Source organism: Podarcis vaucheri (genome assembly GCF_965113315.1).
Source record: "Podarcis vaucheri genome assembly, chromosome: 1".
Classification (NCBI taxonomy): Eukaryota; Metazoa; Chordata; class Lepidosauria; order Squamata; family Lacertidae; genus Podarcis; species Podarcis vaucheri.
In genome coordinates this window covers 14,071,728-14,085,524 of record NC_138759.1, presented here as the reverse complement: position 1 = coordinate 14,085,524, position 13,797 = coordinate 14,071,728, and the positions used below count along the sequence as shown (strand labels likewise).

At 53.0% G+C, this 13,797-nt stretch overlaps 1 protein-coding gene and 1 long non-coding RNA gene across 6 annotated transcripts in view; both read right to left on the bottom strand.

The window, feature by feature from the left end:
- The window catches only part of LOC309530977, a 122,763-nt gene that overhangs the window by 56,661 nt on the left and 52,305 nt on the right, over positions 1 to 13,797 (bottom strand). The gene's annotated exons all lie outside the window — the stretch shown is intronic.
- Positions 1,415 to 2,559, bottom strand: LOC309530563 (uncharacterized protein). The gene is made up of 2 exons (XM_082219612.1): positions 1,650 to 2,559; positions 1,415 to 1,619 (listed from the first exon to the last, which is right to left on the bottom strand). Exons 1-2 carry the CDS (start codon positions 2,358 to 2,360, stop codon positions 1,500 to 1,502), a joined length of 831 nt encoding a protein of 276 aa, XP_082075738.1. The 5' UTR covers positions 2,361 to 2,559; the 3' UTR covers positions 1,415 to 1,499.

Here is a 13,797-nt window from a genome sequence, read left to right as displayed (position 1 = left end):
AAAAAGACATACAAACATGTATAATTTCATAACCTTTTTTTCATATCCCTCGCTTCTCGGACTCCCCCATACCTCCCCTTTCTGCATCCCAATTTCCAAAATTATTTCAGCAGCTTCTAAATAATTTTATCAAATATATGTCCTCTTAGTCTTTCTTTCAACTTAATCTTATGTCACTGTAATCCCCTTTTCTTTCTCAACACCTCGACATTTTAGCATTCATCAATTTTATAATAGTTCTTAAGGTAAATTTTAAATTTCTTCCATTCTTCTTCCGCCGTCTCCTTTCCCTGATCACGGATTCTGCCAGTCATCTCAGCCAGTGTCATGTAGTCCATCACTTTCATCTGCCATTCTTCCAGAGTGGGTAGATCTTGTGTCTTCCAATACTTTGCAATAAGTATTCTTGCTGCTGTCGTAGCATACATAAAGAAAGTTCTATCTTTCTTTAACACCAATTGGCCGACAATGCCCAAGAGGAAGGCCTCTGGTTTCTTAGGGAAGGTACATTTAAGTACTTTTTTCATTTCATTATATATCATCTCCCAGAAGGCCTTAATCTTTGGGTACGTCCACCAAAGGTGGTAGAAAGTACCTTCAGTTTCTTTGCATTTCCAACACTTATTATCAGGCAAATGGTAAATCATTGCTAGCTTGACTGGGGTCATGTACCACCTGTAGATCATTTTCATAATATTTTCCTTTAAGGCATTGCACGCCGTAAATTTTATCCCGGTGTTCCACAACCATTCCCAGTCAGCAAACATAATGTTATGACCAATGTCCTGTGCCCACCTAATCATGGCTGATTTAACTATTTCATCTTGTGTATTCCATTTCAGCAGCAAATTATACATTCTTGACAAATTCTTAGTATTGGGTTCTAACAGTTCAGTTTCTAATTTTGATTTCTCCACCTGGAAGCCAATTTTCCTATCTTGTTTATACACCTCCATTATTTGATAATAATGGAGCCAATCTCGTACTTTGGGTTTCAATTTCTCGTGACTCTGTAACTTCAATTTATCTCCATCTTGTTCCACATATATACAGGGTTTCAGGGCGAACAGGATCCAGCGGGCCTTGAGCCTGACAGGTCATACTGCAGGGTCAAGCTGTAGGGCAATGGGAGGGCTGTATACTATCCCAATTTCCCATCGAAAATCCCTGAAAATTCCTTGCATATGACATCCACATCCACTTGTAAGCTAGTGCGGTTCACCCCCGTGATGGCTAGCCCCAGTGGTCCAAACCATGCCAATCCCAGTAAGCTAACGTAGGGGCCCTTGATCACAAGCAAGTCCAGTTGCAGCGTCCACCCTTGATATTGCACCCTAAAGGCCCCCACCCCTATTGTGGGGACCTTACATTTCTGGAAGTCCTGGAGAGTGAATGGGGCCAGCCTTAAGTTTCCTTAAGGCCCTTCCTGAGATTATGGATAGAGTTGAACCCGTGCCAAGCTCCATGCGGCATGGGGCCCCCTCTATCTGTACCACTACCTAATTTTTTTCTATGTTGGGGCGGGGCAACTGGTATACCTGGCAGTCTGTGATCTCCATCGAGTTGCCTTGGTGCGTTGAGCCCCAGGACCTGGGGCTCTTGGATCGGTCATCTGATGTCTGGCATCGGGTGGGCCAAGCCCGACACACCCGGGCAATGTGTTCAGATTTTCCACACTGCCTACACTCTGCATTGCGGAATGGCAGGTTCTCCACTTGTGACTCTCCCCGCAGCTTGCGCACTTCCCTCCTTCTCGTCGAGGCAGCTGTGGTCTGTGCGCTGCTTGAGTGCACCTCCCTGTCGGATCCTGAGTTGTCGGTGAGGTCTTCATGGCGAACCCTCAGTTGGGATGGCAGGTTCGCCCATGCCTCTTGTGTCGACCTCTTGGCAGCTTCAGTTGCCAAGTCCTTCTCCAGAGCAACCTGGAATGTTCGGTCCTTCTTGGTGTAGAGGCGTCGTTGCAGCTTCTCATCTTTCAGACAAACAATGAGGCGGTCACGAAGCATGTACTCCAATTCTGAGAAGTTGCAGAACCGGGCGGCTTGGTGGAGGGAGGTCACATACCCAGTTATGGTTTCCCCAGGGGCATTTCGACAAGCCACCACTGAGGGCTGCAGCGAGAAGTGCCCCTTCAGCCGTTCCATTATTGTTTTGTAAGGAACAGTAGTGACATCTTCAGGTGCAAGGAGAGCCCGGGAGATTTCGAACATCTCGTCTCTGCAGACGCTGAAGAATATCACCCTCCTCTTGGAGTCGTTGGTGACCCCTTTGGCTTCTAGGAGGAAGGTGAAACTGGAGACATACGTTTCCCAGTCTCGTGATGCTGGGTTGAATGGTGAGAAGCTGCTGATCATTGCCATTCTGGGTTCTTTGGGGCCCAGAGCTGAGGCCTAGATACACGGTGTGAGGCAGGGGTGCGGCAGGTGGCGGTGCTGCGGTGCTGTGTGTGACGGTCAGCTTCCTCTCACGGGGAGAGCAGCCTTTTCTCCTCTCATGGACGGAAGCGCTCCCTTCTTTAATAGGGGGAGCAACCTCCTCCTCTCATGGGAAGAGCTATTTCTTTTCCCTGGTGCAAGTAACTCATGGGAATAACAGCCCACCTTCACTCACGGGGAGAGCTGCCTCCTTCTCTTCCGAGACGAGCAGCCACACCCACTCACGGGAAGAGCAGCCTTTTCTCCTCTCATGGAGGGAAGAGCCCTCTTCCATAATAGGGAGAGCAACCTCCTCCTCTCATGGGAAGAGCTACCGTATTTTTCGCTCCATAAGAGGCACTTTTTTCCTCCTAAAAAATAAGGGGAAATGTGAGGGCATCGTATGGAGCAAATGGCGCTGCGCAGACAGGTAGAGGTGCACAGCACCCTTCAGCGAAGTGGGAGGAGGAACGGAGCTCCTTTTGTTCCTCCTCCCGCTTCGCTGAAGGGGCGCTGCACAGCTCTCCCTCTCTGCGCAGCGCCTGTCCTGCAAAGCTGGAGGAGGAACAGAAGGGACTCCTTCTGTTCCTCATCTGGCTTTGCGGCGATGCACCTATACTGGAAGCTGGAGGAAAAACAGAAGGGTCTCCTTCTGTTCCTCCTCCCGCTTCGCTGAAGGGGCGCTGCGCAGCTCTCCCTCTCTGCGCAGCGCCTGTCCTGCAAAGCTGGAGGAGGAACAGAAGGGACTCCTTCTGTTCCTCATCTGGCTTCGCGGCGACGCACCTATACTGGAAGCCGGAGGAGAAACAGAAGGGTCTCCTTCTGTTCCTCCTCCCGCTTCGCTGAAGGGGCGCTGCGCAGCTCTCCCTCTCTGCGCAGCGTCTGTCCTGCTAAGCTGGAGGAGGAACAGAAGGGACTCCTTCTGTTCCTCATCTGGCTTCGCGGCGACGCACCTATACTGGAAGCCGGAGGAGAAACAGAAGGCTCTCCTTCTGTTCCTTCCTCGGCTTCACTTCCTCGGTTCTCCCTCTCTGCACAGCGCCTCCCCTATGAAGCAGAGCTGCTGCGCGGAGAGAGAGAACCGTGCAGCGCACCTTCAGCAACGCACCTGTGATGCGAAGCTGGAGGAGGAACAGAAGGGAGTCCTTCCGTTCCTTCTCCAGCTTCGCTGAAGGGGCACTGCGCAGTTCTCCGTCTCTGCACAGCGCCTCCCTTCTGAAGGAGAGGCGCTGCACGGAGAGAGAGAAGTGCGCAGTGCTCCTTCAGCGAGGCGCCTGTACTGGCTTCTGCCTTAGCCGTGCACGGCCTCTTCAGGCAGGGGGAGCGTTCATCTTGCTGCCCTGAAGGGGCTTGGCGTGGTTATCCCAGAAGCCAGAACAGCCACACGGTATCCCAGAAGCCAGACCCCTCTTGCTCTTCTGGCTTCTGGGATTCTGATTAATTTTTTCTTGTTTTCCTCCTCCCAGAACTAGGTGCGCCTTATAGTCTGGTGCGTCTTTTGGAGCGAAAAATACGGTATTCCTTTTCTCCTGTTGCAAGCACCTCATGGGAATAACAGCCCACCTTCTCTCACGGGGAGAGCTGCCTCCTTCTCTTCCGAGTCGAGCAGCCTCATCCTCTCACGGGAAGAGCAGACTTTTCTCCTCTCATGGAGGGAAGAGCCCCCTTCCTAAATACGGGGAGCAACCTCCTCCTCTCATGGGAAGAGCTATTCCTTTTCTCCTGGTGCAAGCAACTCAAGGGAATAACAGCCCACCTTCTCTCACGGGGAGAGCTGCCTCCTTCTCAACCGAGTCGAGCAGCCTCATCCTCTCACGGGAAGAGCAGCCTTTACTCCTCCCATGGAGGGAAGAGCCCCCTTCCTTAATAGGGGGAGCAACCTCCTCCTCTCATGGGAAGAGCTATTCCTTTTCTCCTGGTGCAAGTAACTCATGGGAATAACAGCCCACCCTTCACTCACTAGGAGAGCTGCCTCCTTCTCTTCTGAGAAGTACTGCCTCATCCACTCATGGGAAGAGCAGCCTTTTCTCCTCTCATGGGAAGAGCTACCATATTTTTCGCTCCATAAGACACACTTTTTTCCTCCTTAAAAATAAGGGGAAATGTGAGTGCGTCTTATGGAACGAATGGCCCTGAGCAGAAAGGTGGAGCTGCCCAGTGCCCCTTCAGCGAAACGGGAGGAGGAACGGAGCCTCTTCTGTTCCTCCTCCCGCTTCACTGAAGGGGCGCTGCGCAGCTCTCCCTCTCTGTGCAGCGCCTGTCCTGCGAAGCCAGAGGAGGAACAGAAGGGACTCCTTCTGTTCCTCCTCTGGCTTAGCGGCGATGCGCCTGTCCTGGAAGCTGGAGGAGGAACAGAAGGGTCTCCTTGTGTTCCTCCTCCAGCTTCGCTGAAGGGGCGCTGCGTTGTTCTCCCTCTCTGAGCAGCGCCTCTCCTGTGAAGGAGAGGCGTTGCCCAGAGAGAGAGAACTGCGCGATGCCCCTTCAGCGACGTGCCTGTCATGTGATGCCGGAGGAGGAAGAGAAGGGACTACTTCTGTTCCTCCTCTGGCTTTGTGGCGTCCTGGAAGCTGAAGGAGGAAAAGAAGGGTCTCCTGTTCCTTCTCCAGCTTCGCTGAAGGGGCGCTGCGCAGTTCACCGTCTCAGCACAGCACCTCTTCTGTGAAGGAGAGGCGTTGCATAGAGAGAAAACTGCGCATCACAACTTCAGCGACGCGCATGTCATGCAAAGCCGGAAGAGGAACAGAAGGGACTTGTTCTGTTCCTTCTCCAGCTTCCATGAAGGGGCGCTGTGCAGTTCTCCCTCGGAGAACGCACCTGTCCTGGCTTCTGCCTTAGCCGTGTGCAGCCTCTTCGGGCAGCGGGAGCCTTCATCCCGCTGCCCTGAAGAGGCTTGGCGCAGTCATCCCAGAAGCCAGAACAGCCACACGGTATCCCAGAAGCCAGATCCCTCTTACTGTTCTGGCTTCTGGGATTCAGAATAATTTTTTATTGTTTTCTTCCTCCCAAAATTAGGTGCACCATAGTCTGCTGCATCTTTTGAAGTGAAAAATACGGCATTACTTTTCTCCTGGTGCAACTCATGGGAATAACAGCCCACCTTCACTCACGGGGAGAGCTGCCTCCTTCTCTTCCGAGACGAGCAGCCTCACGGGAAGAGCAGCCTTTACTCCTCCCATGGAGGGAAGAGCCCCCTTCCTAAATAGGGGGAGCAACCTCCTCCTCTCATGGGAAGAGCTATTCCTTTTCTCCTGGTGCAAGCAACTCAAGGGAATAACAGCCCACCTTCTCTCACGGGGAGAGCTGCCTCCTTCTCTTCCGAGACGAGCAGCCTCATCCACTCACGGGAAGAGCAGCCTTTACTCCTCTCATGGAGGGAAGAGCCCCCTTGCTTAACAGGGGGAGCAACCTCCTCCTCTCATGGGAAGAGCTATTCCTTTTCTCCTGTTGCAAGCAACTCATGGGAATAACAGCCCACCTTCACTCACGGGGAGAGCTGCCTCTTTCTCTTCCGAGTTGAGCAGCCTCATCCTCTAACAGGAAGAGCAGCCTTTTCTCCTCTCATGCAGGGAAGAGCTACCGTATTTTGCGCTGCATAAGAGGCACTTTTTTCCTCCTAAAAAATAAGAGGAAATGTGAGTGCGTCTTATGGAACGAATGGTGCTGAGCAGAGAGGTAGAGCTGCGCAGCGCCCCTTCAGCGAAGCAGGAGGAAGAACCTCTTCTTTTCCTCCTCCCGCTTTGCTGAAGGGGTGCTGCACAGCTCCCCCCCTCTCTGTGCAGCGCCTGCCCTGCAAAGCTAGATTAGGAACAGAAGGGACTCCTTCTGTTCCTCCTCTGGCTTAGTAGCGACGTGCCTGTCCTGGAAGCCGGAGGAGGAACAGAAGGGTCTCCTTGTGTTCCTTCTCCAGCTTCGCTGAAGGGGTGCTGCGTTGTTCTCCCTCTCTGAGCAGCGTCTGTCCTGTGAAGGAGAGGCCCTGCCCAGAGAGAAAGAACTGTGCGGTGCCCCTTCAGGGACGCACCTGTCATGTGATGCTGGAGGAGGAACAGAAGGGTCTCATTCTGTTCCTTCTCCAGCTTTGCTGAAGGGGCGCTGCGCAGAGAGGGAAATGTGCAGCACCCCTTCAGCGACGCACCTATCATGCGAAGCCGGAGGAGGAACAGAAGAGACTCCTTCTGTTTCTCCTCCGGCTACGCGGGTTCTGGAAGCTGGAGGAGGAACAGAAGGGTCTCCTTCTGTTCCTTCTCCAGCTTTACTACAGGTGCGCTGCACAATTCTCCCTCTCTGTGCAGTGCCTCTCCTGTGAAGTAGAGGCGCTGCACAGAGAGAGAACTGCGCAGCTCCCCTTCAACGACGCACCGGTCATGCAAAGCCGGAAGAGGAACAGAAGGGACTCCTGTTACTTCTCCAGCTTTGCTGAAGAGGAGCTGTACAGTTTTCCGGGGGAGAACTGCGCAGTGCCCCATCAGCGACGTGCCTGTCCTGGCTTCCGCCTTAGCCATGCGCAGCCTCTTCAGGCAGGGGGAGCCTTCATCTTGCCGCCGTGAAGGGGCTTGGCGTGGTTATCAGAGAAGCCAGAAAAGCCACACAGTATCCCAGAAGCTAGATCCCTCTTGCAGTTCTGGCTTTTGGGATTCAGAATATTTTTTTCTCGTTTTCCTCCTCCCAAAACTAGGTGCGCCTTATGGTCTGCTGCGTCTTATGGAGCACAAAATACGGTATTCCTTTTCGTCTGGTGCAATCAACTCATGGGAATGAGAGCAGCCTCATCCACTCACGGGAAGAGCAGCCTTTTCTCCTCTCATGGAGGGAAGAGCCCCCTTCCTTAATAGGGGGAGCAACCTCCTCCTCTCATGGGAAGAGCTATTCCTTTTCTCCTGGTGCAAGCAACTCATGGGAATAACAGCCCACCTTCACTCACGGGGAGAGCTGCCTCCTTCTCTTCTGAGTTGAGCAGCCTCATCCTCTAACAGGAAGAGCAGCCTTTTCTCCTCTCATGGAGGGAAGAGCTACCGTATTTTGCACTGCAGAAGAGGCACTTTTTTCCTCCTAAAAAATAAGGGGAAATGTGAGTGCGTCTTATGGAACGAATGGTGCTGAGCAGAGAGGTAGAGCTGCGCAGCGCCCCTTCAGCGAAGCAGGAGGAAGAACCCCTTCTGTTCCTCCTCCCGCTTCGCTGATGGGGTGCTGCACAGCTCCTCCCTCTCTGTGCAGCGCCTGTCCTGCAAAGCCAGATTAGGAACAGAAGGGACTCCTTCTGTTCCTCCTCTGGCTTAGTGGCGACGCGCCTGTCCTGGAGGCCGGAGGAGGAACAGAAGGGTCTCCTTGTGTTCCTTCTCCAGCTTCGCTGAAGGGGCGCTGCGTTGTTCTCCCTCTCTGAGCAGCGTCTCTCCTGTGAAGGAGAGGCCCTGCCCAGAGAGAAAGAACTGCGCGGTGCCCCTTCAGGGACACACCTGTCATGTGATGCCGGAGGAGGAACAAAAGGGTCTCATTCTGTTCCTTCTCCAGCTTCGCTGAAGGGGCGCTGCGCAGAGAGAGAAATGTGCAGCACCCCTTCAGCGACGCGCCTATCATGCGAAGCCGGAGGAGGAACAGAAGAGACTCCTTCTGTTTCTCCTCCGGCTACGCGGGTTCTGGAAGCTGGAGGAGGAACAGAAGGGTCTCCTTCTGTTCCTTCTCCAGCTTTACTAAAGGGGCGCTGCACAGTTCTCCCTCTCTGTGCAGCGCCTCTCCTGTGAAGTAGAGGCGCTGCACAGAGAGAGAACTGCGCAGCTCCCCTTCAACGACGCACCGGTCATGCAAAGCCGGAAGAGGAACAGAAGGGACTCCTGTTACTTCTCCAGCTTTGCTGAAGAGGAGCTGCACAGTTTTCCGGGGGAGAACTGCGCAGTGCCCCTTCAGCGACGTGCCTGTCCTGGCTTCTGCCTTAGCCATGCACAGCCTCTTCAGGCAAGGGGAGCCTTCATCTCGTTGCCCTGAAGCGGCTTGGCGCGGTTATCAGAGAAGCCAGAAAAGCCACACGGTATCCCAGCAGCTAGATCCCTCTTGCAGTTCTGGCTTTTGGGATTCAGAATATTTTTTTCTCGTTTTCCTCCTCCCAAAACTAGGTGCGCCTTATGGTCTGCTGCGTCTTATGGAGCACAAAATACGGTATTCCTTTTCGTCTGGTGCAATCAACTCATGGGAATGAGAGCAGCCTCATCCACTCACGGGAAGAGCAGCCTTTACTCCTCTCATGGAGGGAAGAGCCCCCTTCCTTAATAGGGGGAGCAACCTCCTCCTCTCATGGGAAGAGCTATTCCTTTTCTCCTGTTGCAAGCAACTCATGGGAATAACAGCCCACCTTCTCTCACGGGGAGAGCTGCCTCCTTCTCTTCCGAGTCGAGCAGCCTCATCCTCTCACGGGAAGAGCAGCCTTTTCTCCTCTCATGGAGGGAAGAGCCCCCTTCCTTAATAGGGGGAGCAACCTCCTCTCATGGGAAGAGCTATTCCTTTTCTCCTGTTGCAAGCAACTCATGGGAATAACAGCCCACCTTCTCTCACGGGGAGAGCTGCCTCCTTCTCAACTGAGTCGAGCAGCCTCATCCACTCACGGGAAGAGCAGCCTTTACTCCTCTCATGGAGGGAAGAGCCCCCTTGCTTAATAGGGGGAGCAACCTCCTCCTCTCATGGGAAGAGCTATTCCTTTTCTCCTGGTGCAAGCAACTCAAGGGAATAACAGCCCACCTTCTCTCACGGGGAGAGCTGCCTCCTTCTCTTCCGAGTCAAGCAGCCTCATCCTCTCACGGGAAGAGCAGACTTTTCTCCTCTCATGGAGGGAAGAGCCCCCTTCCTAAATACGGGGAGCAACCTCCTCCTCTCATGGGAAGAGCTATTCCTTTTCTCCTGGTGCAAGCAACTCAAGGGAATAACAGCCCACCTTCTCTCACGGGGAGAGCTGCCTCCTTCTCTTCCGAGTCGAGCAGCCTCATCCTCTCACGGGAAGAGCAGCCTTTTCTCCTCCCATGGAGGGAAGAGCCCCCTTCCTTAATAGGGGGAGCAACCTCCTCTCATGGGAAGAGCTATTCCTTTTCTCCTGTTGCAAGCAACTCATGGGAATAACAGCCCACCTTCTCTCACGGGGAGAGCTGCCTCCTTCTCTTCCGAGTCGAGCAGCCTCATCCTCTCACGGGAAGAGCAGCCTTTACTCCTCTCATGGAGGGAAGAGCCCCCTTCCTAAATACGGGGAGCAACCTCCTCCTCTCATGGGAAGAGCTATTCCTTTTCTCCTGTTGCAAGCAACTCATGGGAATAACAGCCCACCTTCTCTCACGGGGAGAGCTGCCTCCTTCTCTTCCGAGTCGAGCAGCCTCATCCTCTCACGGGAAGAGCAGCCTTTTCTCCTCCCATGGAGGGAAGAGCCCCCTTCCTTAACAGGGGGAGCAACCTCCTCCTCTCATGGGAAGAGCTATTCCTTTTCTCCTGGTGCAAGCAACTCATGGGAATAACAGCCCACCTTCTCTCGCGGGGAGAGCTGCCTCCTTCTCTTCCGAGTCGAGCAGCCTCATCCTCTCACGGGAAGAGCAGACTTTTCTCCTCTCATGGAGGGAAGAGCCCCCTTCCTTAATAGGGGGAGCAACCTCCTCTCATGGGAAGAGCTATTCCTTTTCTCCTGTTGCAAGCAACTCATGGGAATAACAGCCCACCTTCTCTCACGGGGAGAGCTGCCTCCTTCTCAACTGAGTCGAGCAGCCTCATCCACTCACGGGAAGAGCAGCCTTTACTCCTCTCATGGAGGGAAGAGCCCCCTTCCTTAATAGGGGGAGCAACCTCCTCTCATGGGAAGAGCTATTCCTTTTCTCCTGTTGCAAGCAACTCAAGGGAATAACAGCCCACCTTCTCTCACGGGGAGAGCTGCCTCCTTCTCTTCCGAGTCGAGCAGCCTCATCCTCTCACGGGAAGAGCAGCCTTTACTCCTCTCATGGAGGGAAGAGCCCCCTTCCTAAATACGGGGAGCAACCTCCTCCTCTCATGGGAAGAGCTATTCCTTTTCTCCTGTTGCAAGCAACTCATGGGAATAACAGCCCACCTTCTCTCACGGGGAGAGCTGCCTCCTTCTCTTCCGAGTCGAGCAGCCTCATCCTCTCACGGGAAGAGCAGCCTTTTCTCCTCCCATGGAGGGAAGAGCCCCCTTCCTTAATAGGGGGAGCAACCTCCTCCTCTCATGGGAAGAGCTATTCCTTTTCTCCTGTTGCAAGCAACTCAAGGGAATAACAGCCCACCTTCTCTCACGGGGAGAGCTGCCTCCTTCTCTTCCGAGTCGAGCAGCCTCATCCTCTCACGGGAAGAGCAGCCTTTACTCCTCTCATGGAGGGAAGAGCCCCCTTCCTTAATAGGGGGAGCAACCTCCTCTCATGGGAAGAGCTATTCCTTTTCTCCTGTTGCAAGCAACTCATGGGAATAACAGCCCACCTTCTCTCACGGGGAGAGCTGCCTCCTTCTCAACTGAGTCGAGCAGCCTCATCCACTCACGGGAAGAGCAGCCTTTACTCCTCTCATGGAGGGAAGAGCCCCCTTCCTTAATAGGGGGAGCAACCTCCTCTCATGGGAAGAGCTATTCCTTTTCTCCTGTTGCAAGCAACTCAAGGGAATAACAGCCCACCTTCTCTCACGGGGAGAGCTGCCTCCTTCTCTTCCGAGTCGAGCAGCCTCATCCTCTCACGGGAAGAGCAGCCTTTACTCCTCTCATGGAGGGAAGAGCCCCCTTCCTAAATACGGGGAGCAACCTCCTCCTCTCATGGGAAGAGCTATTCCTTTTCTCCTGCTGCAAGCAACTCATGGGAATAACAGCCCACCTTCTCTCACGGGGAGAGCTGCCTCTTTCTCTTCCGAGTTGAGCAGCCTCATCCTCTAACAGGAAGAGCAGCCTTTTCCTCTCTCATGGAGGGAAGAGCTACCGTATTTTGCGCTGCATAAGAGGCACTTTCCTCCTAAAAAATAAGGGGAAATGTGAGTGTGTCTTATGGAACGAATGGTGCTGAGCAGAGAGGTAGAGCTGCGCAGCGCCCCTTCAGCGAAGCAGGAGGAAGAACCCCTTCTGTTCCTCCTCCCGCTTTGCTGAAGGGGTGCTGCACAGCTCCCCCCTCTCTGTGCAGCGCCTGTCCTGCAAAGCCAGATTAGGAACAAAAGGGACTCCTTCTGTTCCTCCTCTGGCTTAGCGGCGACGCGCCTGTCCTGCAAGCTGGTGGAGGAACAGAAGGGTCTCCTTGTGTTCCTCCTCCAGCTTCGCTGAAGGGGCGCTGCGTTGTTCTCCCTCTCTGAGCAGCGTCTCTCCTGTGAAGGAGAGGCCCTGCCCAGAGAGAAAGAACTGCGCAGTGCCCCTTCAGCGACGCACCTGTCATGTGATGCCGGAGGAGGAATAGAAGGGTCTCATTCTGTTCCTTCTCCAGCTTCGCTGAAGGGCGCTGCACAGAGAGAGAGAAATGCGCAGCACCCCTTCAGCGACGCGCCTATCATGCGAAGCCGGAGGAGGAACAGAAGAGACTCCTTCTGTTTCTCCTCCGGCTATGCGGGTTCTGGAAGCTGGAGGAGGAACAGAAGGGTCTCCTTCTGTTCCTTCTCCAGCTTTACTAAAGGGGCGCTGCACAATTCTTCCTCTCTGTGCTGCGCCTCTCCTGTGAAGTAGAGGCGCTGCACAGAGAGAGAACTGTGCAGCTCCCCTTCAACTACGCACCGGTCATGCAAAGCCGGAAAAGGAACAGAAGGGACTCCTGTTACTTCTCCAGCTTTGCTGAAGAGGAGCTGCACAGTTTTCCGGGGGAGAACTGTGCAGTGCCCCATCAGCGACGTGCCTGTCCTGGCTTCTGCCTTAGCTATGCGCAGCCTCTTCAGGCAAGGGGAGCCTTCATCTCGCTGCCCTGAAGCGGCTTGGCGCGGTTATCAGAGAAGCGAGGAAAGCCACACGGTATCCCAGAAGCTAGATCCCTCTTGCAGTTCTGGCTTTTGGGATTCAGAATACTTTTTTTCTCATTTTCCTCCTCCCAAAACTAGGTGCGCCTTATGGTCTGCTGCGTCTTATGGAGCGCAAAACACGGTATTCCTTTTCATCTGGTGCAATCAACTCATGGGAATGAGAGCAGCCTCATCCACTCACGGGAAGAGCAGCCTTTACTCCTCTCATGGAGGGAAGAGCCCCCTTCCTTAATAGGGGGAGCAACCTCCTCCTCTCATGGGAAGAGCTATTCCTTTTCTCCTGTTGCAAGCAACTCATGGGAATAACAGCCCACAATCACTCACTGTTGGACTTTACATTCTTGGAAGAGTTTGAATTCCAACAGATATTGGGGTAGTTGAAGTCACCCATGACTACCCTTTATCTCCTTTTATAATCTTTGGTAATCTGCTGTAGGAAGGCATCATCCAGGTGTTAAGTTTGGCTTGGTGGTCCTTAGCCGCCACCCACAGGAAAGTCATTTTTCTCTCTCTCTCCTCCAGTTTTCATCCAAATACTCTCAATACGCCTTCCAGGCTTCAGGTCATGGATTTCTTCACATATAGTGCTACTCCTCCTCTCTTCCTGCTTGGTCTATTGCTTCTGTACAGGTTTTACCCCTCAATTTCTACATTCCAGTCATGAGTCTCATTCCACCAGGTTTCAGTAATGTCTGTTAGATCATATTTGCTATCCTCTATTTAGAGTAGGATTTGCTTCACTTGTTTCCTGTTCTCTGTACATTAGTAGAGAGACAACTGAAACCACAAGTCATTCTCTCCAGGTGTTTGCTTCTTGAAATTTCTTGTCCTTTTAACACGTTTCTGTAGTACCACATCTGATTCCTGTGCATGGGTGAAGCTCTTATCCCTAGTACCAGGTGCCCCCCTCTTGTCTGTAGTGTTGTATCCCTCATCCTCAGGATTTAGTTTAAAGCTCTGCTGATCAGGTTACTGAGCCTTTTTGCTAAGACCTTTTTGCCAATGGCTGTGAGGTGCAATCCATCTCTTGCCAGATATCCTTCCTCAAGGAAGCAGAGACTATGGTCCAGGAAGCAAAACCTCTTCAGACATCTCCACCTGTGCATCCAGTGCTTTATTTCCAGTATTTCCCACTCTCTTCCTGGGCCACAACCCTTCAACAGGAAAGAGTGATTAAACAAATTGTCTGTTCCCCAAGACCCTTCAGCTTCCTGTGCAATGTCTGATAGTCCCTTGCTGTATGTTGGAAGCCATGCCTGGCAGTATTGTTTGTGCCCTGATGATTCAGATGGAAGGGATTGTGGTCAGTGGTCTCTATAATACTTGGCCACTTCTCTGTCACATTGTGAATCCTTGCAGCTGGAAGACAGCATACCCCCTGGGACACCCTGTTACCTTCACCAACTGCTGCCTCTGTCCCTCTCAGTAGGGAGTC

Bases quoted from the DNA above. Each gene is read 5' to 3' on its own strand.
- LOC309530563 (XM_082219612.1), bottom strand. From the start codon at position 2,360: ATGGCAATGATCAGCAGCTTCTCACCATTCAACCCAGCATCACGAGAC. The intron at 1,620-1,649 runs GTGTGTCGGGCT...ACCCGATGCCAG, and splicing joins AATCTGAACACATTGCCCGG to ACATCAGATGACCGATCCAA.